The sequence below is a fragment of the Nanorana parkeri genome, unplaced genomic scaffold (assembly GCF_000935625.1).
Source record: "Nanorana parkeri isolate BGI_ZX_2015 unplaced genomic scaffold, ASM93562v1 scaffold2490, whole genome shotgun sequence".
In the NCBI taxonomy this organism is placed as follows: Eukaryota; Metazoa; Chordata; class Amphibia; order Anura; family Dicroglossidae; genus Nanorana; species Nanorana parkeri.
The window spans coordinates 40,848-66,966 of record NW_017308758.1 but is presented as its reverse complement, the minus strand read 5'-3'; the positions used below and the strand labels follow the sequence as shown (position 1 = coordinate 66,966).

The 26,119-nt window shown below is 44.1% G+C and overlaps 1 protein-coding gene across 1 annotated transcript in view; it reads left to right on the top strand.

Annotated features, from left to right (window-relative positions):
- Window positions 1-26,119, top strand: part of IDH3G (isocitrate dehydrogenase 3 (NAD(+)) gamma) — a 111,449-nt gene that overhangs the window by 69,189 nt on the left and 16,141 nt on the right. The window contains exons 7-11 of the mRNA XM_018573692.1: window positions 1,899-2,014; window positions 2,693-2,753; window positions 12,650-12,782; window positions 17,585-17,718; window positions 17,793-17,895. Of these exons, the coding sequence (XP_018429194.1) occupies window positions 1,899-2,014; window positions 2,693-2,753; window positions 12,650-12,782; window positions 17,585-17,718; window positions 17,793-17,895 (547 nt within the window). The remainder of the gene's footprint in view (window positions 1-1,898; window positions 2,015-2,692; window positions 2,754-12,649; window positions 12,783-17,584; window positions 17,719-17,792; window positions 17,896-26,119) is intronic.

The window sequence follows — 26,119 nt, the reverse complement described above, 5'->3', positions numbered from 1 at the left end:
TGATCCAGGACAACAGGCTTCCCTCCCTGAGGTATGTTTTATATTTTCCTTTTAGATTACGTTCTTTAGTGTTCTTTATTAACTGAGGATGACAACCTAAGGACTTCATTTCAACCTTTTGACCTTTTGATGTGTTTCCTTTTCTGGTGGAAAAAGTGTCTTAACGTATCCTTTCCTTGAGGCCTTCTGTAAATAATAATTTTTTTCACGGTTTACAACAGTTCTGTTATGTTGATTTTGAGTTATCTTCAGTATCTCTACAGTTTGCACACTGAGTTTTCTTCTGCTTACAGGTAGGGGTTTCAGTTGAAAGAGTTCATGTACTTTTTGGCACTAGTCAAAAGTTATGACATTCAGGCAACCAGAGGTATTCCTACATCACTCGCCACCTGAAGCCGAGGGGGGGGGATTCTGGCAGTGCATGTTACCGGGGGTAGGGAGGGTGTACCGTACCTCTGTCTGGCATCCCACCCAGCTTACTGATGTCACTAGTTGCCAGGAGCTGGGCGGGACCCCAGCCAGAGCATTCTGCTTTGCTCCTGGCATCCCCCCCCCCATGTGACCCAATAAGATGCTGCCTGAGGCAACCGTTCAGGCTGCCTCATTAGTATTTATTTTTCTGTCCATCCATTCCTGAGATCTGCACAGCCCTTTCACACAGAAAAGGCAAGTGGTTGACACCACTTTCTCTTAGTCAAAAAAGGATTAGAATATGTCCTCTCTACACAGTCAAATTCTGGTACTAGTTACTTTTAAACCTAACTGCATTTATGTTTATATTTTATATCTGACTGGAGTTCTGCTTTAACAATAGCATAAATGGTTCCTTAGAAACCACTAACAAATTGCAGATAAAGACTTTTATGTATGGCAATGCTAAAAGAAGTTCACTTTTTTTTTTTTTGCAAGCGCAAGTATTTATTTATATGAGAGGCAGTAAAATATTCACCCCTAATTTACCATCCATTAACACAAAACTTGAGTTGTTTTGAGGCTGCTATATGCCTGGAACTAAAAATAAAATAAAAATAAGGGCACATTTATAAACCGTTTAGAGACAGTTGTCCTGCAAAACTCCATAAACTTTTTGTGCAAATGGAGGCAAAAATTTACATTTATTTATTTCAGGTATTTATATAGCGCTGACAATTTTACGCAGCATTTTACATAGTTTCACATTCACATCAGTCCCTACCCTCAATCTTAGTATATTTCCTTTCCAGGTTAAATGTTATGTTAGAAGAATTCTGCATTATTGCTAATAAATTGAACTGAGTAGTATAGAAAGGAAGTATTTCCTTCTTATGCTCCTCACTTCCATCAAGTGGCCATAGTGCAGTATTTTTTTAGTATTCCAAAATGCTGTTCATTTTACCTTCATTTGCACAGAACGAACATTCACTGAGTTTTGCAGGACCAATGGCTTTGCAAATTGGTTTTTTTTAACGGGGAGATGGTTTATTTTTCCCAATTTCTGTGCCTTTTGGGAAGATCCCCTTTTCACTACTTGTTGCATCTCTAGAGTAGGAAGTCTGAAGAAGCATCTTTTCACAAGAGGAGGAGTCTGTTTTGAGGCAGTTGTCACCAGAACAGTTTCCTTCTTTTAAAGATTTACTTTCATCTCCAGGTTAAGTGGCAACTGTAACATTTAGGATTTTTTACCCCTGTGACATTGGCCACCAGGACAAACTGGGAGGCTGAATCTACCCGGTGGGTAGACAGTTTTTGCTATGATGAAAATAAAAATGCATTTGTTTATTGTACTGTATGTGTGAAGGTGGACTTGTAGGTGCTTGTTGGTTATGAGCTAAATTTGGTAGTTTCTGTACTAAAGTGAAATCCTTTTGGGCTAGCTATGTTTTTTTTGCTTAATTTTTATGCAATTTGTTCATTTTCAGACATGCTTGTGTGCCAGTGGACTTTGAAGTGGTGAATGTGAATTCTACTGCCTCAGATGAAGAGGACATCCAGAATGCTATTACTGCTATTCGAAGAAACAGAGTGGCACTGAAGGGTACGACCACCTCTCACTTTTTCGTATATAACTAGGGATGTACCAATACCAGTATCGGTGCTGATACTGGGTATTTTCACAAGTACTCGTGAAAATGCCTTGATGCTAAGCGACAATACCGGCCCTTTAAATTTTAAAATCAATTTGAAGCGCTTGCTTTGTGGGGACCATCACGGTGGCTGTTTACAGCGCTGGCCACGCTTCTCCTCCTTTCCACTGCCCGCACCTATCCTCACTAGCGAGATGCTGCACGCAGCCCTGATGAGCAACACAGAGTATCTAGCTTTATATTATTCTGCATTGCTGTGCAATATTTTACTGGGATTTGTAGTCCTCTGTAGCTGATGGTATTCTGCATTGTTGTGTAATGTATTGCTGCGATTTGTAGTCCCTCTACAGCCTGGAGTCAGTGGCAGAACTACTGGGGTGCAGCGTTTACATCTGGGACTGGGCCCTGGCACTTCACCACTGTCTTAATATCATTTAGGCTGTATTGTTTTTTTTTTTTAACTGTCACATGACACAAAAACAAAAAGGATTGGTAATTTGCATCTGTGAGTAGTTGAGGAAAAGTATTGGTACTCGTATTCATGGGGAAAAACATGGTATCGGTGCATCCCTACTTAAAACGTTGTGAAGTGCTGAAAATTAAGCGTTTGTTTTGTTTTCTGCCATCAGGTAATATTGAGACAAACCATAACATGCCTCCATCCCACCGCTCCCGAAATAACTTACTTCGGTGAGTTGTTTTCTATTGTGAACAGTTATGTATGATTTGCCTGTGTCTATAAAACATTGTTTAGTGAACTATGAGATCAGGAAAATTACTGATGTTTAAAGTTTATCTAAAGCCAAAGCTTTCTTTTCATTTTGTCTAGAGTAGGGGAGGGTTAGAACATCTGTCAGTGCCTTTTCTTTGTTGTCCATTACAGGGTTTCTAATGCAGTCAGTTTATACTGACACCCACAGAAGGTTGGGATACTGGGAAACAGAAAAGGATGTATGATAGCCCCTGTATAACTTCCTCTCTACCCAGCATGTGTACTGGTGTCCTAGCAGGTTGGATACATTTTCTTCAGCTCCGCTAAATTGTTAAGTCTTACTACTTTTTTGCTAGACTTTTTTGACTTTCTGGTTTTCTTTTTTCATTTTGTGACTTCAATCCAAGTATCCTACACTACTTCTTGAACTGGTCTCTGCATAGCAGCTGTTCAAATCAGCGATTCCTCAGGAGTAGATTTGAAGGCCGTACCCAGACCCCGCTGGATATGCCATGTATGGATAACCTAGATTGTGATCTTCGGGCACTGGGATCAGCATTGTCACAGTTTTCAAAACTGTGGCATAGCCCCTGCTGAAGACTCAATAAATAAGGCAGGATGAGCTGAAGCATCAGTAGCTACCTCACTGTTTGCACTTTTGGGAACCTTTTCAAACTTCCCACCACCACCGGTTTTACCGCTATAAGTGTTAAGGCTTGGGGGATTGAGCACTGACGCCATCTGCTCAGTGTGCTGCTGTGCGAGAGTGCTCACCAAAAACCATCCCACTGCTGCTCCTGCTACTGAAGCACCATGTGGATCTCAGGGACTCGTTCCACTGGCCGTTTACAGTCACTTAGTCACCTCCAGCTGCCTAAAACCTTCATCAGTGCCAGCTGCCCCCAGGTCTGTGAGTAAGGCCCTAGTTGTTCACTGCTACTCAGTGCAACTTTTCAAAGACGCACAGAGAACAGTCCAGCTGCCACAGGTAACCTCAACCCATTCTCCCCTAGTGTTTCTGGGGGACCAACATCTGTAATCTATAACCTGAGACCCCTATCTTCGTAGGGTCCTCATTGTCAGAGTCTCCTGCAGCTCGGTTAGGCAGGGCCAAGGCCTCCTCCATTCTACTCTGGACTTTGTCTGTTTGTGTCCAGTTAATGGAACATTCTACCTACAGAGGTGGTATGTGCTCCCCGTTGCGATCCCTGGCAGAGCCTGCCTCTGATCCTCCTAAACCGCAAAATCAAACTGAGCCTCAAAGCCTGGTTACTTTCTCTAATTCAAAGTCCCAACTGTCTTTCTCTGCCATCTGCAGATGACTCGCAAAGGGTTGTTTCAAACCTGATTGATCAGTGCATACTACCCTGCACTTGAAGGTTCGGACTGCTGTTTCAGGCTTAGGGTCTTTTAGAGATCCTACATCTGCAAATACGTCCGGTTTAAATCATCCCTTTATAAAGACTGGAAACATCCTGAAGGTTCCTGGGCCCTTCCTAAAAGTGTTTTCCCTTAGTCGTCTTCCAGGGCAACATACGAGAGATGGCTCCTCCCCAAGCAGGAAATGCGTCACACCCATTAATTTAAAATAACCGACTTCCACTTCCCTCCTCAGTTTTAGTGTTTCCTCTGTCCGGAGGAGACTTGTCACAGAGCGCTTGGGGGGAAGGAGTCCTTATCTCTCTGGTATGCTGTGGGAGGGCACCCTCCCCCTCCCCCACAGCTACCTTCTTTTGACCTCCAGCAGTTTCCTAGGGCTCTGCGGGAGTTATGCTGGCTCCCTCTTCCTCCCTCTTTCTCCTTCAGTACTCGGGAAGGGTCGGCACCGGCAGTGATGCTGCCCCATTGACTGTGACCTGATCCGTGCATCGGCATGTTGGAGAGGCCCTGTGCGGTGTCCGAGGCCCCGAGATGAGTGCTGCATTGTGACCGGATGACCGCACGCATCACTTCCGGCACGGGCAGTGTCCCTTCCGGGCACCGGAGGCTTCCCTGCGTTCTTCCAGTTTTTTCCTTCCAGTAGTGTCTTCGATGACGCCGGCAGCATGGGGCACATGAAACATGGATCCTACTCCACAGGCTCAGCCCTCTTCAGAATTGGGATCTTCTGGCACCAACTCTGCATAGGTAAGGTGGATTTTCTTGTTTTACCACCTGTGTCTCCAACCTTTTCATTACTCCTGCAGCCTTTTGGTGTTGGGCTTATGGAGTTTTGGTGGCACTGGTTCTGGGTGGTTTCTTTTCCTTTTTAGTTTATCAGTTAACTCCTTGGTTTGCTGCTCTTCTTGCAGGCTAAGCGCGTGGCTACTCAAAAGGAAAGGTGCCGTTTGTGGCTCCAAGATCTCTGCTTCATCAGCTTATTTGGTGACATTAGGTGTCTTAGAGACCCCTAATGTCTCCATAAAGAGGACCTGTCAGTGTGCCTTTGCTATTATATAGGGGGATTGTTATCCCCCTATGTGATGGCAATAACATTAAGAGTAAAAAAATAAAGTAAAAAAAATAAGTTGCATATAAAAAAGTAAAAAAAAACCCAAAAAAGTCCCCCACGTTTACGCACATATAAACGTAAATATGCGTCGGATGCGCCAGCATGCGAAAACGACAATTGCGCTACATATGTGCAATAATTTTAGAGCCATCAATCACTGATAACACTAAACTACTAAACTAATGAGCTATAAAAGCTTTTAAAGCGTCACCTATGGCCAATTTTGGGTATTGTAATTTTTTGAGATTTCGCAGGCGCGCACAATTTTAACGCTTGACATGTTTGGTTTCTTTTTACCCGACGTGACCCCGTCTTTTATATTTTACCCAAAAATTGGGTAATAATGTTTTATAACTTAATATAGGGAGAACAGTTTTTTCTTTACATTTTCGGTAATTTTTCCTTACTATAGTAAAAAAAAAAAACCCACAGTGTTGATTAAATACCACCAAAGGAAAGCTCCCCCAAAAATGGTATAAAATTCATTTCAGTACAGCGTTGCATGACAGAATAAATGTCAAAGTACCGCAGCGCTGAATACTGAAAAATGGCCTGGGCAGGAAGGGGGTTTAACAGCCCGGACTTCAAGTGGTTAAAGAAGTATCAGCCTCCGCATGTGGCAACTTGTTATCCACTGTCAAGGAGGAGTTAGCTTCTACCTTCCAGTCTTTTAGATCTATGTTGGAAAGCATGAAGGCCCCAGTCAGAGCCGGTCTGTGCCAAAGCCTTCTTCTTTCTCTCAGCCACAGTTAGTTAGGTATGCACAGATACCGTTTTTTCGGGATCGAGTACCAATATTTTTCGGTACTCGCCGATACTGAGTATGGATACCAGAAGGCCCATTAAGGAAACCGGGCGGCGTGTATGGTAATAACTCGCCGCCTGGCTTCCTGATTGGCTAGCTTCCCATACATTCAGGAAGCAGAGCGTCGATACATTACACGTTGCCCGGTTTCCTGATTATCCGGGAAGCCGGCTCAATGCTACCTCGTTACCAGGTGACGAGAAAGCATGGAGATGGCTTTCTGGCCAATCAGGAAGCTGGGGGGCGAGTCTTTACCTGTCCCCCTCCTTCCTGATTGGCCAGGAAGCCAGCTCCATGCTCCCTGGTGACGAGGCAGCATGGAGCCGGCTTCCTGGCCAATTAGGAAGGCGGGCAGCATGTAATTGCCGCCTGGCTTCCTGGTACCTAAAGTTTCAATATTGGGATAGGCATTAGGAGCATTTGGGCGAGTAAGAGTACTCACCCAAATACTCGATATTGGAAGCAATACCAGTATCGATGCATCCCCAGTTAGAGTATTCATCTCAGAGGGGGAAGATCCTAGTGAGAAAGATCCTTCTCTAATTAATTCTTCAGTAGAAGAAGATAGTTACAAGATTGAAACTGCTAGTTCTTCCAGGTACAAGTTGACTCCTCTCTAGTAACCTTAGGAGATATCCTTTTGATGAAGACCCTGCAATGGTTTGGAACAAACTTCCAAAACTTGATATCCCCCTATCTAAGTTCTCCAAAAGAGCAGACCTGGCTTTTGAAGACACGGAGAACCTTTGTGATCCCATGGAAAAAAAATTAAGGCTTTACTGAAAAGAGCCTGGGGACTCAACCTTAGCTAATCTTAAGCTGGCTCTGGCTACTATGTGTGTCCCCAGAAACCTGGAATTATTCACTTACAGCAGAGGACGCCGTGGGCTCGCAGGGACAAGGTGAGTGTCACTTTTCTCTGCAACCCCGAGTCTGGCTCGGGGTTACCGCTCCTAGCATTGAAAATTCACCCAGAGCCAGACTTGGGATTACCGCCAGGGAGGTTAAGGCTCATTTACTTGCAGGCACTCCCAGCAAACAACTTTTGTATCTGTTTCCAATGCTTTTTAAGGCAGTTTGGTGTATTGCGGACGCCTCGGCTGAATCTGTAAGCATGTCGGCCAGATCCTCTGCTCTGTTTAATTCCTCCCACAGAGCCCTATGGTTAAAGGCTTGGGAAGGAGATACCACTTCAGAACTTTGTCTCTGTAATCTCCTTTTTTGGCCCAGAGCTCAAAGCTGTGCTAGAGCATATGGCAGTTAGAAATAAATCTTTTCCAGAAAAGAAGAAAAAGCCTTCTTGTAAAAAAACAATTAGTGAGCCCCGGAACAAGAACCAGGGTAACCAGGATGACAAGGCAGTTCAACTCCATCCTGAGTCTCCTGGAACCAGACTAGAATTCGACAGAAATCATCCTTAGAATTTTTTTGTAACCGATCTTCCAAAGGATCAAGTAAAGTCACATTCGCTTTGTCTTTTGTTAGAAGATCTGGTGGATTAGAGGGTCATTATGCAAGTGCCAGAGGCGGAGCAGGATCGGGGCTTCTATTCTCAAGTATTCATAGTTCAGAAGCCCTTGGGCATGTTCTCAACCTCAGAATGTGGTGATTAAAGTACAAAAAATTCAGGATCGACTTTTTTCGGTAATGACACTTGAGTCCCAACTCATTTCTAGCGACTCTGGATTTGAGTGATTCCTATTTACACATATCCATTCACCTGGATCATCAGCAGTTCTTACGGTTAGCAGTGAAAACAAACTCTGGGATAGTTCATTTCCAATTCAAAGCTCTTCTCTTCGGGCTCTTCTCAGCTCCCCGGATCTTTTCAAGGGTTCTAGGAGAAGCCCCTCTGAGAATACAAGGGATAAATATTCTTCCTTACCTGGACTATATCCTGTTTCTGGCTCCAACTGCAGGTCAGCTGGAAAGGGATCTGGCCTTTGAACAGAAATGGTTGCAGGACCTGGGTTGGATCGTAAATGTTCAAAAGTCCAACCTAGTACCCTCTCAGGTGGTGACCTTTTTAGGTTATGTCCTTTTTCTACCAATAGAGACAATACAGATGGTTTATCTGGCAGTAAGTAGTCTTCAGGGGAATCTCCCAGTGTCACTGAGGTTTGTGATGTCATTTCTAGGTCTCATGACTTTGTGTTTACCGGCAGTGAGATGGGCTTGTTTTTCATCAAAGGGCTCTGCAGCAGTTTTAGGGGGTGGACCACTCCTTAGAGAGTCTAGATTTTGGAAGTTCTTCTTTTCCTTCCTCCCCGAAAAGGAGCCTTTGATTGTGGAAGAATCTCTCTCACCTATCAGGGGGTCTCCCTTGGGTAAATCAGCCATCCAAGAAACTCACACCAGCTCCTGGGGGTGGGGAGCCCATTTAGAGGACTTAGTGATTCAGGGTCAGTGGTCCCAGGTAGAGGCGAATTGGAGGGAGCTCAGGTCTCATTACCTATTAGTGTTTTCAGACAATGCTACTTGAATCAGGAAATTTTCTCCACTCTTGTGGAGAAGTGGGAAGTTCCAGATATAGACCTGTTTTCTCGGAATCCAAGGGATTCATGCCCTTTCCAATCCTTGGAACTTTCTCCTCTGTTACACCTTCTCTCTGATTCACTTGATTCCCAGAGTCTTGCAAAAGTTTCTGCGGGAGGAAGCAGATCTCATCTTGATAGCTTCTTTTTGGCCCAAACGGACATGGTTTCCACTGCTTCTGTCTCTGGTCACTCAGCCACTATGGACTCTCCTGCCCAGGTTGGCCCTCCTGTCCCAGGGCCCAGTGTTTCACCCAAAGGCCCACATGTTCAATTTGACTGACTTCTATCTGAGGAAAGGATTCTAAAAGATAAAGATCTCTCAGACAAAGTGATAAGTACACTTCTCGTAAGTCGGTAACAAGGAAAATATGCAGGAAAGTTTGGAAGAACTTCAGACATTCCAGATGTTCTGGATTTTTTGCACGAGGGTGCGGACAAAAGGTTGGCTATTAGCACCTTGAAAGTACAAATTTCCGCTCTCACTGTTTATTTGCAGATGCCGGTAGCAGAGGATCAACTTATCTCTTGATTTTTTTTAGAGCTCTCAAGAGAATTAGACCTGTGACCCTGAAAACATTTTCACAGTGGGACCTTTGCTTAGTTCTGCAGGGTTTGATAGGTCCCTTCCTTTGAACCTATGGCGGAAACTTCCCTAAAATATCTTACGCTAAAAAACAGTGTTCCTTGTAGCTATAGCCTCGGCTCGCAGGGTTAGTGAATTTCAGGCTTTGTCTGTCAGACAACCCTTCTTATACATTTTTGAGGATATAATTATTAGTACGGATCCAGCTTTTTTACCTAAAATCTCCAATTTTCGCAGATCCCAGGAGATTGTACTGCCCACTTTTTGTAGCACTATCCCATCTGTGTCTATGATCTTGCTGTTGGCACTGCTTTTCCACAAAACTAAAGCAAGCTGGGATGAACTGGAGTAGGTAGGTGTGTGATGTGTGTGTTTCATTACATGTGGGGGGTTTTTTTTAACCACTTCCAGCGGGTTCACGTAACTGTACGTCATCCGCTGCTGCAGCCGTGTTCTTGTTACCGTTTTAAACAGCCGGTGATTGCTGTTTAAATACAAACAATCCAGTGTCTGTACGGGCATCGGATCGCTTGTACGGTGCAGCGCCGTGTCTCCCTCTGCGGCCGCCGTCGGCTTCCCGGGCTCATCTGTCCCTCGTGTGAGCCCAGGACTGGCGTGGAAGGTCTCCCCTGACAGATCAGAGGAGAGATCTGTGGCTTCATCGCGAGCGTCAGAGTGAGAGCAATACTTTTAGGCCCATCAATCACTGTTAGCGTCACCTATGGGAAATTTTGGTTATTGTAGATTTTTTGCGGTTTCACGGACGCACACCAATTTTAAGGCTTGACATGTTTGGTATCTATTTACCCGGCGTGACCCCGTCTTTTATATTTTACCGTAAAATTTGCCATTATATTCTGTTTCTGTGCACTAAATTTCATTTTAGTGTATTTTATCCTAAAAATTGTGGTTTGATAAACATTTGCGCAAATACCCTGCGACATAAAAAATTGGAACTAGCATATTTTTATTCTACAGGGCCTGTGCTTTCAGAAGGGCCTCTGCTTTCAGAAAATATAAATATACGCACATTGTTTGGGGGTTTGAAGCTGTTTTCTAGCCAAAAATTCAGATTTTATCATGTGTGCACATGTAAGAAATTGCTCCAGACAGCAAGTGGTTAATGAGCGTGTGATTTGTGTGTTATGCGTGTGTTTTATTGCGTGTGTTATGTGCGTGTTTTAATGCGTGTGTTTTAATGAGTGTATAAATGTTTGAATATGTGTGTTTCCCTATTCTGCCTAAGGCAGTGATGCTGAACATTTTTAAAACCCTATCACCCAAACTGCAACGCAATACTAAAGTTATTTTCAGTGCTGGCACTTTGAGATAAATAAATTGATTTTGCGTCGCAGTTTGGGCACTCGGGTTCAAAAACATTCGCCATCACTATCCTAGTCTGACGGCGGCGCAGGCAAGAGCCCAGAGGTAGCGGGGGAGGGGCCTTAGATACAGGGAGGGCGGACCTACCGCCCCTGTGGCTGCATGAAGGCTCGAGGCTGGGGGGACCCACTGAGATCCAGTATCGGGCCCCTCACTGGAAGACTGGTGCCTGCATCTGCCCCTGGTGAGAACTCTTTGGTTTTTAAAGTTTATTGGCACTGGTAAGAAAATGTATCATGTATAGTGGCAGATTGGGTTCATGTTATTATCTGATTGGTTGTTTGGGCTACTGTTTACTTTTCTAATATTTTTTTTAGATTTTACAACCTGTTTAATTTTATGTTGTGTTATGTTTTATGCATATCTGCTGTATATTAGTCAGATTATATTGTTTGGTGTGGTTTGTAATAGACATGTGCCTGACAAACAAATTTGGTTCAGATGAAACAAATGAAAATGAAAAACATTTTTTATTTGTTTCGTCAAAGAAAACAAATTTTAATGCTGTTTCGGATTCGGAGGCAACGAACCTCCGAATCCGAAACCGCACAAAGAAATTGCAGATCGAGCGGCGGCCGTATAAGCCGCCAGCGTGTTCTGCGCATGCGTGTCATTTTGGAGTATATCTTGGTATATACCAAGATGGGGGAACCTGAACATGTGGACGCTGCCATCTTGGTGTATACCAAGGTATACTCCAAAATGGCGCTGCGCATGCACAGAACACGCTGGCGTCCGATATGGCCACTGCACGTTTATGCAGGTGGCGATGGGGCTTGTATATGGGTGGAGCACAAGGGGCCCCATGATCTTGTATTGCCCGGGGGCCCCATGTGTTGTCAGTCCGCCCCTGCTCAAGACTCCCCACCTTAAGCACTACCTTTTCCCATACTTGACACCTAAATTTTACTTTTTGGGGGCTTTTACAAGCAAGATTTTATGAAATGTTGTACAAGCATAGCAAAGTTCAGACACAATTGTTTAGTATGATATTTTTACACAGTTGTAGGTAAATACAATGTCTCATGTATAAGGGCAAATAGTAGGGGCTAGTGGGGAGGGTGATGGTCTTCACAGCCTCTGGACTGGGTTGTTGTGCTGAAGGTCTCTGTCTCAATAAGTACAGGAGTGTATAAGTACGACAATACATTTGTTAACGTATAGCAGTCGCCACAACTTTACTAAAACAGACACAGTGTTTTTGTAGATAGACTTTTTCCTTCATTTGAAAAGCATCTCAAGCACAGCAAGGCATATTGCCATTAACTTGTTAGTGGTATAGTCTAGAAAAGTTCAGGGGGCTGCGTTTGACCTGGTTTGAGTTGAGTTTCTTTGGATGTAGCAGATTCAATTGAGATGCATTTGCATTTCAGGCAAAGCAGGTTAAACTTAGCTTTTTGCTGCATTTTGCACTGAAATGCATATATTTAAGCAGTGGTGTGTTTTAATGCAAAAGGCAGACATTTTGTTAACCAAATTATTTTATATAATTATTCTATATATTTTATATATTATACACTTTTTTATGATTGCGTGACATGGAGGTGATATTATTCTGATCCTTACCGTTATCGTATTTCCTGAAGGGCATTTAGCGCTGTACACTTTGTTGCATCATTATTCTGGGGGCTTTTAGCCTGAGTTCAGCAGCTTTTTCTTTTCCTTCGGTTTTAGAAAAATTATGCAATTTTAGCTCCGGGGTCATATTAATTTTAATTTTAATCCAGTTCTTAAATTTTTTACACATCTTTTATACTTTTACTATTTCCATTAGCGCAAGTTAGTTTGGTTTACTAAAAGGCAGCAAGCTTATTCTGGCTTTTAATTCAAATATTGATTTCCCATGAAAAAGTAGCCCTGTCATGCCTCCCCTTTCGTTCTGTGGGTTCAGCTGCATCCAGAGTGCACTGTAAGAATAAAGGTACATTTATGCAACGCTGTCCCTGCCTTTGTTTCGGATGTGAAGTCATCTGACATGTTTGATTTAAAGACCTTACCTTGTAATGGTTTAGCTGTTTAGATTTTAAAAGCTTTTCCATGCTAAATAATTGTGTAACTTACTTTTCTGTCTGCAGTACCAGCTTAGACCTGTACGCCAATGTTATCCACTGTCAGAGCCTCCCAGGGGTCCAGACCCGACAAAAGGAGATTGACATCCTGATCGTGCGGGAGAATACTGAGGGAGAGTACAGCAGCCTGGAGCATGAGGTCAGATACCTACTGACATCTCTTGTAATGAGAATCTAATACTAAGCTAAAGAGTTTACCACTAACACTTTTTACCAGACACCTCAAGATGACTGCATGTACTGTTTTGTACAGTGAAGTTAGCTTTTACTTACAAAAGTCGTAATTCACATACTAAATGGGCCTAGATGGTCCCCAGGGTACTTTAATAGAAAAGAAAGTAATGTGCAGCATCCTGTGGCGCTTCAATTTCCACTCTGTCTATATCTAGAACTTGATTGGTTTATCTTTACACATGCTATGCTGCCCAAATAATGGCAGGTCTCTCATTGATGATAACAGGTGAAATTTCTGAACATTGTCGTTCTCTGAGCATTGCACTTTTACTTTTCTCTCTTGGCCATTGTTGAGGTTGAGGTTATACTGCTGTCTACAGGATTAGACATTGGCAAACTAAACTGTAGGCCAGCCTAATGTTTAAAGGTTTAAGTCCTACCATTTAGTGTCCTGGGAGGATTGATTTCCTTTTTTTTTTTTTTTTTTTTTTACAGCTCTGTGTGATTACCTCTTACATTTTCTGATTCAATCAAGTCTCTTCTCTGGACTGCTGGATGGTTTGCCCACACCAATTTGCAGGTATCCAGTGTGGTCATCCCCTGCCTTGTTTCTGGACTGTATTGCAGACCTTACTGGATTAGACATTGTGGAATGAGCTTCAAAGTAGCCTGTGGACATGGTAGTTTTGGTTAAAGCAGAGCTACAACTTCCTATCTCTTACAGCAAAGGAAGATGCCATCAGTAAAATCTATCCTAATACTCTAGTAGCTATAGAGGAGGGGTATCTATGCGACGACCTCACTGATTTCCTCTATGTGCATAATGTGATTGACATCCGTTACCCAATCTTTGAAGGCAATGAAGAAATCTTCCAGAGTCTGGGTATTAGTATCCAACCCGCAGAGATAAGAAATCTAATTTAAGTAGCCCATGTTTTACTGTTGACAGGGGACCCAGAAGGATTGATGGCATGGCTACTTCTGGAGTTTCAGGACACCCAGATCCTATAACTGCTTTGCAGATCTTAAATATGGCTTGCTAATATGGACAGACTAGCTGATAGTCCCACCAGCTGTGGAGAATGGTACTTAGCTCACTCCCACAATACCAGCACTTGTCAGAAGTTGAGTAATTTAATTTAGCCATAGCAGATGGACACCAGTTCCATCAGGTGAGGATTTTAGTTGCATTCCTGAGTCTGACTTTTTGCACTGAACTTTAAGTATAATTAAACCCTGCTAGCAAGCAGTAGATATTTGCAAAAAGTTTAAAAAAAAAAAAAAAGCTTTAAAAGTGGTTTAAACTTATCTGTGTCTTCCCCGCGCGCTCCCGTCCGAAAATCTGAAAAATCTTGGGCGGCCACAAAGGATCTTGGGGCGGGCGCATGTGCAGTTCAGATTTCCGGCCGGGAGACGAGGAAAGACAAAAGATAAGTCTATGGACGGTGTGCACCCGCATGCATAGACCGGGGGACAGGAAGTGCCAGCAAGGACAGAGGAGTCAACATTGGATCAGAGACCCGCAGCAGCGCTGGAGAGAAGTCTGAAAATGACTGGAAAGAAGATCGGATTAAGAGACATCATTTAAGGTAAGTGCTGACATTAACATTGGGGGGGGAGGGGGGGGGAAAAAGTATCCTTTAATGTCACTTTAAATGGTCCCCTTTGAAGTAGGGACATTCAGGGAATGCAATGTTGTATAGTCAAGAACCTATATTTCCTCAATGGGTGTGTGAAAGCTCTTGTGTGGGGGTCTAGAGTAGATAAGTGTAAGTAAAAATGTCTAAGCTGAAAATAATGCAGCCACCTACCAGGAAACCCAGGGTTCCCCTCTAAGTATGTCTTGTGCTCAGTTTCTTTGCTGGCAGCAAACCGTTCCCTTTACTATCCTGCATGGACTAACTCCCTAATTCTTGTTGTTGTGGGTGGTCATGAATAAATCTATCCTATATGACGAGTGGGAAAGCGAGTGTATGACACAAATCCACTAATTGGATCTTGTGCATGAGCTTCTTTCTTTGTTCAGAATTGGGAGCTGAGAGGAACTCAACAACATATCCATATCCATTCATTTCCCCCTCCTCTTTTAGATTGTAAGCCCTCAGGGGCAGGGCCCTCCTTACCATCTTGTCTTGAATTGTATTGTAACTGTAATGTCTTCCTTATATTGTATAGCGCTGCGCAAACTGTTGGCGCTATATAAATACTATGTAATAATAATAATAAGTTGTAGGCTGCCATTTCTGATTTCTCCTCTAGAGAGTGTTAGTAACCTGCTGTCAGTCTGATGTAGAGACCCTAATACCTTTTGCCACATACTCCCAACAATTATGCTGCTTAGGGACTCTAATATTTATCTGACTTCACTAGCTGTGGGCATGTTGGAGATCAAAAACTTTTTTGTAAGAAATTCAGCAGTCAGGTGGAGTATGTGTAGGTTGTACCTGTTAGTAACTAAGTATGCGCCCCTACTGTTGGAGGAATGTTATAATGTATTTGCATGCAAAAATTTAATAAACAGAATTTTTCAAAAAAAGAAATTCAGCAGCCAAAGCCTCTTTTTTCTTTCTGTGCAGGTTTCTTTTAACCACTTGAAGACCAGGTGTTTACACCCCCTTCCTGGCCAGGCCATTTTTCAGTATTCAGCGCTGCAGTACTTTGACTGACATTTATTCCGTCCTACAACGTTGTACTGAAATTAATTTTATACCATTTTTGGGGACAGATAGAGCTTTCTTTTGGTGGTATTTAATCACCACTGGCATTTTTTTAAAACTATATTAAGGAAAAATTACTGAAAATTTAGAAAAACAAAAAAAAACGTTTTACATTGTTGGGAAACAATTATTATTACCCAATTTTTTGGTAAAATATAAAAGACGGGGTCACGTCCGATAAATAGTCGCCAAACATGTCAAGCCTTCAAATTGCACACACCCGTGAAATCGCAAAAAAACTACCATACCCAAAATTGGCGACACTGTAAAAACTTTTACCGCTCATCAGCTTAGTGACATCAGTGATTAATGGCCCTACAATTATTGCTCTCACTGCGACGTTCACGGTGATATGTAACATGTGTGGCATAATGGACGCAGTCGTCCTTTTCGCACGTATGCGCACCTGACATGTTTGCATGGCATGTTTGCACGCGTGTATGTATGGGTGGAGACTTTAAAAAAAATTGTGGTGTTTTTTTTTTTTGTGTGACTTAAATTTTTTTTTTTTTTTTTTAACTTTCATTTTTTCCTATTTTTTTTCCCACTTAACGTTATTGTTATCACATAGGGGGCTAAGAAACCCTCTATGTGATATCAAAGAGATTTGACAGGTCCTCTTCATGGAGACTTCAGGGGTCTCAAAGACCCCTAGAGACCCCCAAAGAAGCTGATAAAGCAGAGATCTGCTTCATCAGCTTCTCTCCAGCTTCTGAAGCTGGAGAGTGACACAAGAATGTCGAAGTAATATACATCACTTCTGCATTCTGACAGCGGAGAGGGGATGGAGGGAGATCGTGTATCGATGTCCCTCTGATCCCTTATCACGGAGCCACCATGCTGGTCCCGGGCTCGCACTGGGCACAGCGGAGCTCGGGACCAGAGGTGGGGGGGGGGGCGCACAGCCCGGCACCTTATACAAGTGATCGCTTGGATGTAAACAGGCATCGCTGCCTATTTTTACATTTGGGCAGTTACCCGCTTGCGTGAGATGCGCACGAGTGGGCATGACCAACAGGCTGTCTTTAGACAGCTAAAGAAGAACTCCAGGCGTGTAAAAGATTAACCCTTGCAGTGGGGCTACCCCCACAATGGAAGGGTTAAGTGCTTGTTTTGGTCTGGGGTCTAAAATAAAGAAGATGCACTCACCTACACCTGACTCTAATCCTACAAAATCACTGAATTTGTGCAAGTGTAAAGGTGCCCATACACCTGCCGATTATCCTACAATATTCGCGGGAAATCCCACGATCGTACAATAATCGGCAGGTGTATGGAAGGCGTGCAACTGTTTCTTTTGTCTTACGAGCAGGCTCCAAAACCCGCATGAGAATCGTACGATTGTCGGCGGGTTTGTGACCTGCTCGTAAGACAAATGCCGCATGGGCCGGTGTGCGCAAGAGCACACTGCCCGTTCAGCATTGCAGTCATCGAGTCATCGATGATCGCAAGTACGATCTGCCTGTCCAAGATGGGCAGATCGTACGTTTTTTAAATTACCTTACAACCATCGCAAGACAAAAGTCTTGCGATGGTTGTAAGGTGTATGGCCAGCTTTAGAATTGATGCTGGTTTGAAGTCAAAGAGTAGTCGCACCAAATATTGATTTGATTTAGATTTTTCTTCTGTTCATTCACTTTGCATTTTGTAAATTGATAAAAATAAAAATATATTTTGGACAGCATTCTTACTTTAGAGCATTTTTTCACACCTGCATAAAACTTGTACAGTACTGTATACGGTATAATTTGTTTTTGTTTTGTTTTTTTTCCTTTTAGACACTGGTGGTCTCACTTAGGGAGCTATGAAGACTGAGTAGTCTGTAATTTGATAGAATTATTATGGAGTAGTAGTAAAATTCCAAGAATTTCCATATGGCACGTAGAGCACATGTCTGATATGACATAGAATGAGCAGAATAATGGAGTGCGTGTGTGTATACAGGGCCGGTGCTATGTTTCCTGCCTACTGAAACATTTATATCATTTTTTTTAGGTCCAAAACATTTGTAAATAGATTGCAATACATTTTTTTTTTTTTTTTTGTGTAGAGTGTATCTGGAGTAGTGGAAAGTCTGAAGATCATCACACGAACAAACTCCCTACGCATCGCAGAATATGCCTTTAAACTGGCCAGAGAAAAAGGAAGAAAGAAAATTACAGCTGTGCACAAGGCCAATATCATGTATGATTCAGATACAACAACGAAGGTGGTGTGGAGGTTTTTAGGATGTTCTCATCAGGGTATTCTTTCCACAGGAAGCTGGGGGATGGCCTCTTTCTTCAGTGCTGCAAGGAGGTGGCTTCTGGGTACCCTGACATCACTTTTGAGAGCATGATTGTGGACAATACCACAATGCAGGTATGTGGGCTATCTGTTCCTGCACTGGGTCTGGTTTATGGAAATTTGAAACAATTAAGTAAACCTTTCACCTGTAGCAACCAGTTTGGTTTTAATTTTTAGTTTTGCAGTGAATTCCTTGATAGAATTGTATTGGAACAGAAAAAAGACACTCATATTCTTTTCCTGTGACACTGGAAAATCAAAGCTGTAAGACAGCCCTATATAACAGGGGTGTGGAATTCCTATCGCCCGACGCCCGGGACAGGCAGTTTCGGGCGTCGGGCGAGTAGTTTTTTGCTATATGTATCCCTGCTGCGGGCAAGCAGCACAGCTAAATGTAGTGTGGGAGCCGTTTCGTACAATTTATTTTGAACGGCTGTACAGGGGCTGTACTCCCCTCACCTCGCTCCCCCTCCCCTCTCTCTATCTATCACCAGCGGCTGGCCAGGGGGCCAGCCATGTACCTCTCCTGGATGCCTCTTTCTGCACGCTGGCTTCTTTTCTGCCATGGTCTCCGGGGTCCCCCCCTCTTGTGGGGGACTCGGGACCAGGCAAATTAGATTAGGTTATAGCACGGAGCTCCGTGTGTGCAGTGATACAGGAATGCAGCCTTCCTGTCACAGGAGAACGAGCACAGTGCTGTGCTATAACGCACAAAATCGTGTGGATGGCCTAGCGGTCACAGAATCACACACCACCGCCGATCGCGCTGGTGGTGCCATTATTGTCTAAAGCCTGCACCAGCCCTAAAGGGTAAATTCACTTTCCCAATAATTTGGAAAAATTGAATTACCTGCTCAAATCTGGCCCCCTCCTGCTATACTTACCGTTCAGGGAACGGTCCTTCCCATCCACCAATATGGGTGTACTATCTGTAACTGTGCCATGTATTCTGAATTTTCCCTCGCAAATTCCAAGCACTCGTTGGTCAGCGTGGTCACCTGACGCCACTGACTAATGAGAAGCTCTTCTTGGCACTGCTAAATACGGTTTTGGGTAAAATTAATTTTTTGGGATCAGGACAAGTAGATTGTCATGAGGGACAAGTAGATCGGGCCCCCGCTTTAGTCCTTTGACAAGTAGTTTTTTTTTTAAATTTCCACACCCTTGTATAACCCTTCCCACTCCCAGCCCTCCTCAGTTTGTGTGCTAGAGTCCTTAGGTGATGGATACCTTCTCTCTGCTCTAAGATAATTTGTTGTCACATTTACCTGTGCATTAATTGGTGTAATTCTCTCCCTCTGTATGAGGTTCTCGGGTTCCAGCCAATAGCAGGGCACAGACCCTGCAAGCAATCTGTTTTCAATCTCTGTCTTAAAGGGCTAGTGGACCTGTTGCTCTGCGTTCGAGCAACGAGTCAGTACATTAGCCGCCATACTCCCTGTGTCTCCTGAAGCTTGCTACTTGCGTTCTGAGGATCCCTGTGACCCATTGTTTACCTTTATTGCTGTTCCTAGTGTCTCCTCTGGACTCTGCACTCCTAGCGTGTCCCTGTGTTTAAGAGGCTCCTCTCATGCCTGTACTCCTGTGCACTGCTTACTCTGAGAGACTCCATACATTCCTGCATTGATGTGCACATCATACTTCTAGAGAGCTGGTTGTCCAAGGCAGTAGGGTTATGTCCACCGAGAGGGTGAAGACTGGATGGGGCATGTCCCCTTTAAGTGACTGTGCTACCTGGGCAGCCATTGTTCTGTGGGTGTTAAGGCAGGGCAGGTACCCATTTCTTGTATTCCAGAATCCTGCTGCACTCCTTACCGGGTATCCCTATCAACGTGGGTGCTTGAAATGATCACGGATGGCGCTGCCAATACTGAAGCTTGTTAGATGTCATCAGCATACCATATTGAAGTGAAGAACACGTCTGTTTATTGATGCATCATGTTAAAACATATAACGTTTCGGGGCCACACAGGGTCCCCTTCATCAGGCTTGAAATGGCATTGTGGGGTTCTGATGTGTGTAAGGGGGTACTAGTTGCCCCCTTTAATTTCCCTTATAGGTCCATGTGTGAGCTGATCCAGCTGCTGCGGTGACTCTGCATGGTGCTGAAGAAGTCCAGATCTCTGTTGCCCCCTGCTCTGGGTTACTGAGCTGCCTACGGTGCTAGCACACTAGACATCCTCCACAGTATTAAGAACTGGGATCAAATCCCCAAGGCAATGGCCGATCATTCCCAGCTGGCCCAAGAGGCAGTGTTACAAGGGTGTACAAAGTTGGCACACTCTCCATGGGCACACCTGGAATGTCCAGATTTTCTGTCCAATCGACTGGTATTCCACCCTGCTTCTCGGTTGCTGGCTTTAACATCCTGGCTTTTTAAAGCCAGGTTTTGTAGGACAGAGGATTCTCAGAAGCTGTCATCCCTGCCCCTCTGAAAGCTGGAAAGTTGCCTCTTGCAAGGGCTACTATGACACCTGGAACACTTATTTTGCTTGGTATGAAGTGAGGAAGTTCCATCCCAGGAAGTACTCCATGGGACACATCTTATCTATCTTCCAATCTGGTCTCGACTAGTGTTTATTCTTGAGTACTATCAAGGACCAAATTTCAGCCTTAGTGATTTCTCTTCCAGAGGCTGCTATCCTCACTCTTTAGTAAAGGCTTTTGTGCAGGATGTTGCTCATATTGTTCCCCATGTGTGCACTCCTAGTGACTTTGTGGGAACATGCATGGTTGCCTTTCTTGCCGCCATTACTTCTGCCAGGCGTGTGTATGAGTTAGCGACCATGAAGTATAAAAAGCCCTTTCTGGTTATCCCCTAGGATAAGGTTGTACTGAGACCTAAAGCCTTCTATCTTCCTAAGGTAATCTCTGCCTTTTACCTTAACCAGGACATTGTTTTGCCATCCTTATGCCCTGCACTAAAACAACATTTTAGTTCAATCTGAGTTTATTCAAGTTTTTCAAAATTACAGAATGTAGGCAATAAAACATTTAGTACAAAGAAAAAAAGTACATAGAGTGCATCCTTAAGAAGGACAGAATACACTAGTACACATAAACATTATAAATCATAGAACAAAATAGATTAGTTAATGACATTCAGACAGTAGACATTCCAACCATTAAAACTGATCACATTGGGCACTAGAACCAGTCAGCATAACAACCCAAGTCCCAAAAAAACTCCTCCCAGGCAGCAAAAGTAGGTCACTGAGTAGGAATATTGTTCCAGGTCCTCCGGCTGAAGGGCATGATAAGATCGAGGAAATGGGCTTTAAACAATGCATGCGGTTGGAGGAAAGACAAGTAGAGGACAAAACGGATTGCAACAGACGACCTTCTATAGGGAGAAGGGTAACAAAGGAACGGAGGGAAAAAAATAGAGGTGATACCAAAGAGACCTACAGAAAAGCATAAGGGTTCCCACCCCCATGTAAAAGACCCAAAGGGCGAAAATAACCTGGGATACAGAAGCTCTCAATTCAAGCCATGTGGACCAGGTAAGAACATATCTTTCCCCAGCATCATGCTCCTCGGCCAACAGGTTCTTCAGGTCAACTATGCGATCCATCTCTACAGCCCATTCGGCTAAGGTAGGTTCCACTGATGTACACCAGTGGCGAGGAATGACCGATCTGAAAGCCGTAAGAAAATGCCTCAAAAGGCCTCTCTTTACTGACGTGAACCAGGTATCATAGACAACAAAACAAAAAAATCTTACGGTTGTTGGCAATCTCAATACCCATCACTCTGTAGTTTAGTCTCAAAACCCCCTGCCAAAAATGCCTTGATAAGAGGGCATCTCCACCAGATGTGTGTCATATTGCCCAGGGAATCTTGACAACGCCAACAAGAGTCCGACACATCAGGGTAGAAACTATGAAGAACTACCGGACATATGTACCATCTGGTCAGTATTTTCACTTTTTTTTTCTGTGTGCCCTACAGGCAATAGACAGGGAATGAAAGAGCCCAAAAGATTTCTCCCGATCCTCTGCGTCAATGGAGACGCTCAGTTCCCGCACCCAAGCAGAAGTGTAGCCCGGTAAGGTCAGAGAGGCCAAGGAAGAAATGATAGGGCATAGAAGGGGAATGGAGTAGGATGGAGGCGAGGAATGCAAAAGTAGAAAATCAAAAGCTGTGGGGTCTTCCTCAAAACATTCCAACCTTGAGAAGGAAGATACAAAAGAGCGAATCTGCCCCTCTGCCAACCAATGTCAGTGGGGCCACAATCGGCAGCCAACAAAGAAGGCACATGTAAAGCCAAAACCAGGCGGCGTTGGGTGTCCCTAGTACATCTGCCAAAAGATGATCAATAAATTGCCAGAGGAAAAGCCGGTTTGTTGAAAAGAGGAGTCATCGGGCCCGCATAGGAAGAGATGCTGTATTTGGCAATATAGTGATCCCAGAGTTCCAAGGTGTGCGCAGTCAAGAAGGGGAAAGAGAACGATGCAGGAGGGATCCAAAGCAATGCCTGTAGGTCACACGCTGTAACCGTCCCTTCCAATTGAATCCACTGTTTATCACTGGCCCGATGGAACCAGTCCACTATGCGCACCAACACTGCAGAGACATGATAGAAAACATTTCCGGTGCACTCGTTCCCCGTTCCCCCCTTGCATTTAGGTAAAGAAAAAGTCTGGTAATTGAGACAAGGGCGTGAAGAACCCCACACAAACTTCGTAAAAGCTGTCTCAAATACAGAGAGGAAAGGATAATGGGTAACATCTGGAACAGGTAAAGAAACTGAACTACATCATCCAGTGTGAGAACATTTATCTGGCCCAACCAGGAGATGGATTTGCGATCGTAGGATGAGAGATCATGAATAATAGTCCCAAGTAAAGGCTTAAAATTCAGGGAATAGAGGCAAGCCAGGTCCGTAGAGAGTCATACACCCAAATATTCAAGGAAGTATGGCAGTTACAGAATGGGAAATTATGACCCACTTATTGCAGGGCTGCCTCCCCCAAGCATACATTTGAGTATTTCTGACTTGGAAAGGTTCACCTGAAAATTGCTTAGACTACCAAAGCGGGTGAATTCCTGTAAAATAGAAGGTAAGGCAACATGGGGATGGGTGATGTAGAGTAGTAAATCCTCATCGAACAACGCCAGTTTGGCCCTGTGTGGACCAACAAGTAATACCTGAAAAGCAGAATTCTGCCACAAAGCAATGGCCAGGAGTTCCATGGTGAGTACGTAAAGAAGAGGGGATTGCGGACAACCTTGACGGGTGCCGTTGGAGATCTTAATGCTGGAGGAAAGAGTCATTGACACGGACCCTAACTGACTGGCAAGAGTTCAGGGCTATAATGTTCCATAACAGATTGGGGCGAATACCTCATTGTAGTAACGATCAGCAATTCTGCCACAAAGCAATGGCCAGGAGTTCCATGGTGAGTACGTAAAGAAGAGGGGATTGCGGACAACCTTGATGGGTGCCGTTGGAGATCTTAATGCTGGAGGAAAGAGCCATTGACACGGACCCTAACTGACTGGCAAGAGTTCAGGGCCATAATGTTCTGTAACAAATTGGGGCGAATACCTCCATTGTAGTAACGTGTGCTTAAGAAAACACGAGTATAAGCGATCAAACAGCCTATCAGCGTCAACACACAGAAGGCAAAGCGGGATATTTGAAACGGGCATGATTCATGAGCAGAAGCGTTTTGATGGTATTTTCCCGGGCTTCACGGCCCACTTGATCGGGATGGATCACCTTTGGGAGAAGAGTCGATTGGCAATTAATTTGGAGAATTATTTCATGTCCATATTAATTAACGATATGGGCCTACAGTTAGTACATAAAGTATTATCCTTATCCGGCTTTGGAATTGGCTTGGAGACATGTGCCTCCAACACCTGAGCCGGGCAGGAGGCACCTAAAGCAATGGAATTAAACACCTTGAGGAGAAATGGAGTGAGTTTGTCCCGAAACAGTGTGCTGTTTTATGCTGAGTCTCCAAAACACTGAGGGTGTCCTGAAACATAACATGCACCCTGATTATATGCATATGGTAAAGGATTTGACCTCTCTTGTAGGGGATATTCAGCCCTGTAGCGTTATAAGTACATATTTGCAATTCTGTTGGAAGTCATGGTCGCCGACATGACGGGGGTGGGAGGCATGGAGAAGGAAGAAACAGAGACTAACACAGATGAGGACAATAACGGAGACCAGAAAGAAAAGAGACCGAGGACTAAAAGAGAGAAAGCGAGTGAAAGAGACCAAAGAAATACCAAGGAGAAGAAAACCGCTACTAGGAGATTAAATGTCTAGCAAACGCTAGAATATAACAAACTCCAAAAGGAGATGTAAAACCAATGTGGGGAAAAGTGGTCGAAAATGGAGGTAATGAGATGCTTACTGGGGCTTAGCCTTTGAGAAAAATGCAAAGAGTGTAGGTGGCAAGCTTGGAACTAGCTGCAGCCTGCACAAGGAAGAACAAGCAAGTAAGCACTGTTATTTTGGTTAGCTCTGATGGATATGAAGCAACCAAGTTAAACGATGAGCAATGGAGCCCAGTGAGATGAATTAAGATAAAGAATAATGGGTACCAGGTTTAAGGCAAGGCACTACTGGATTTAAAGGGCATTTCCACCTTTGCAGGGGCATTTAAAACAAAAATTTGACAGCAATGTACACGGTGAGTAGATTGATGCCTGCATATGCAGATCCTGTAAAAACACAAAAACTTACTTTTTTTTTTTTGTCGTCCTCTAAGGCTCCACATGTTTTGTTTTTTAAATGGCTGCCAGACTTCTGTATACAATGTAGGGTGTGGAAACAGTTTAGATCCTTTACGAACTTGTATGCTGAAAGGGTGACACCAACGATAGGTGGCGCCGGTCTGGTGAAGTGTCCAATAGAGGTTTGACAGATCTGTGCATCGCCAATGTCAGACAGGAAAGATCCGAGAGAACTTGTATAGAAGGGCCATCAAAATCAATCCATCTCGATCTCCATGCTTGACAAGTATCTTTTTCACCTTGTAGAAATGCACACGACATAGGACATCTCTAGTATGAATCAGGTGTTCTGCTCCAACACCAGCCACCCCATGCACTCTGTCCAATTCAGTGGTCTCTGCTGGGGGCTTCCCCAGTGCCATATTAAAGATAGCGTTAACTGTGGCATGTAGGTTCAGTTCCTAAATGGCCTCTGGGATCCCCCCGCAGCTGTTGTAAATGGAGACGGAGGGTAGCCTAGGAGGCCTCCAAAGCTTTCAGGCGGGTAATCTGCGATCTGACTGTGGCCGACAGGTTAGATACGTTTGTCTCTGTGGCAATGACACGTTGACATAGCTCCCTCACCTGACTCCGCAGTGCACTCTACAATCTAGTGGCCCAGGTATCAAAATCAGCTCAAAAAGGCCGGTAAGAGGTCGCGGCCTTCCACCTCCCGGTCCAGTCCCATGAAGACCACTTGCACAAAGGGATCCAAAAAGTCAGCAGATGAAGCCAGTTCTGAGAAGACCAGCGGTTTCTGACCCACAGGTTAGGCAGAGGACTTATGTCCCTGGGATGTTGCGGGTTGGCCGCGTTATTATGCTTTTGTGAGGCCTTCGGCGGTGCCATATTGCGGCCTACGTGAGCGGGGTCCCGCTGCGAATTCCAGATGAAGAAGGATGCTATATCCTGGGTAGAAAATTCAGCTGGAGCTGTGGAGGAAAGCCGGTGAGCGGGCATAGGAAAAAAGTCAACAGAAGGCTGAAAAGTCCACTGAATAAGGCCGTGGGTCAGCAGAGCTCACTGCTGCACATCCTCAATCCGCCATGTTCGGCCATGCCCCCAAAACATTTTAAAGAAGTTTCTCTTCACTGTTCGGACATGGTTCTCGCTGTTCGCGTTTACCTCTGCTACAGCTTATTTCTACAAGTCTGACTCTCCATCGATCTTGATGGTCCCCGTATGGTGCAACCAATTTTTCGATCTACTATCACTAAGTGGATTTGGTAAACTATCCCTAAGGCCTATGAGCTTATGGGTAAAGTTCCCCCCTTTCAGGTCAAGGCCCTCTCTACTAGAAGCGCTAAAATGTTAATGCCTCTCCTTTTTGCATTTGTGCCGATCGGCGTTGGGCGACGACAGCCACGCTGTTTGTTTACATCGACACTATCTAAGAAAATGCTCTCGTGTACATATCATGGCTCAACTTAAGGTAGTGCTTGCAGCGGGGATGTAACTGAAAGTAGACCATAGTATACTCTCCCCTCTGTTTGAGCGCAGTCTCCTAATTGTATAAGTGATATCTGTTTTGAATTTTCAGGGGGCTGTGATCCTGTATGCGGCC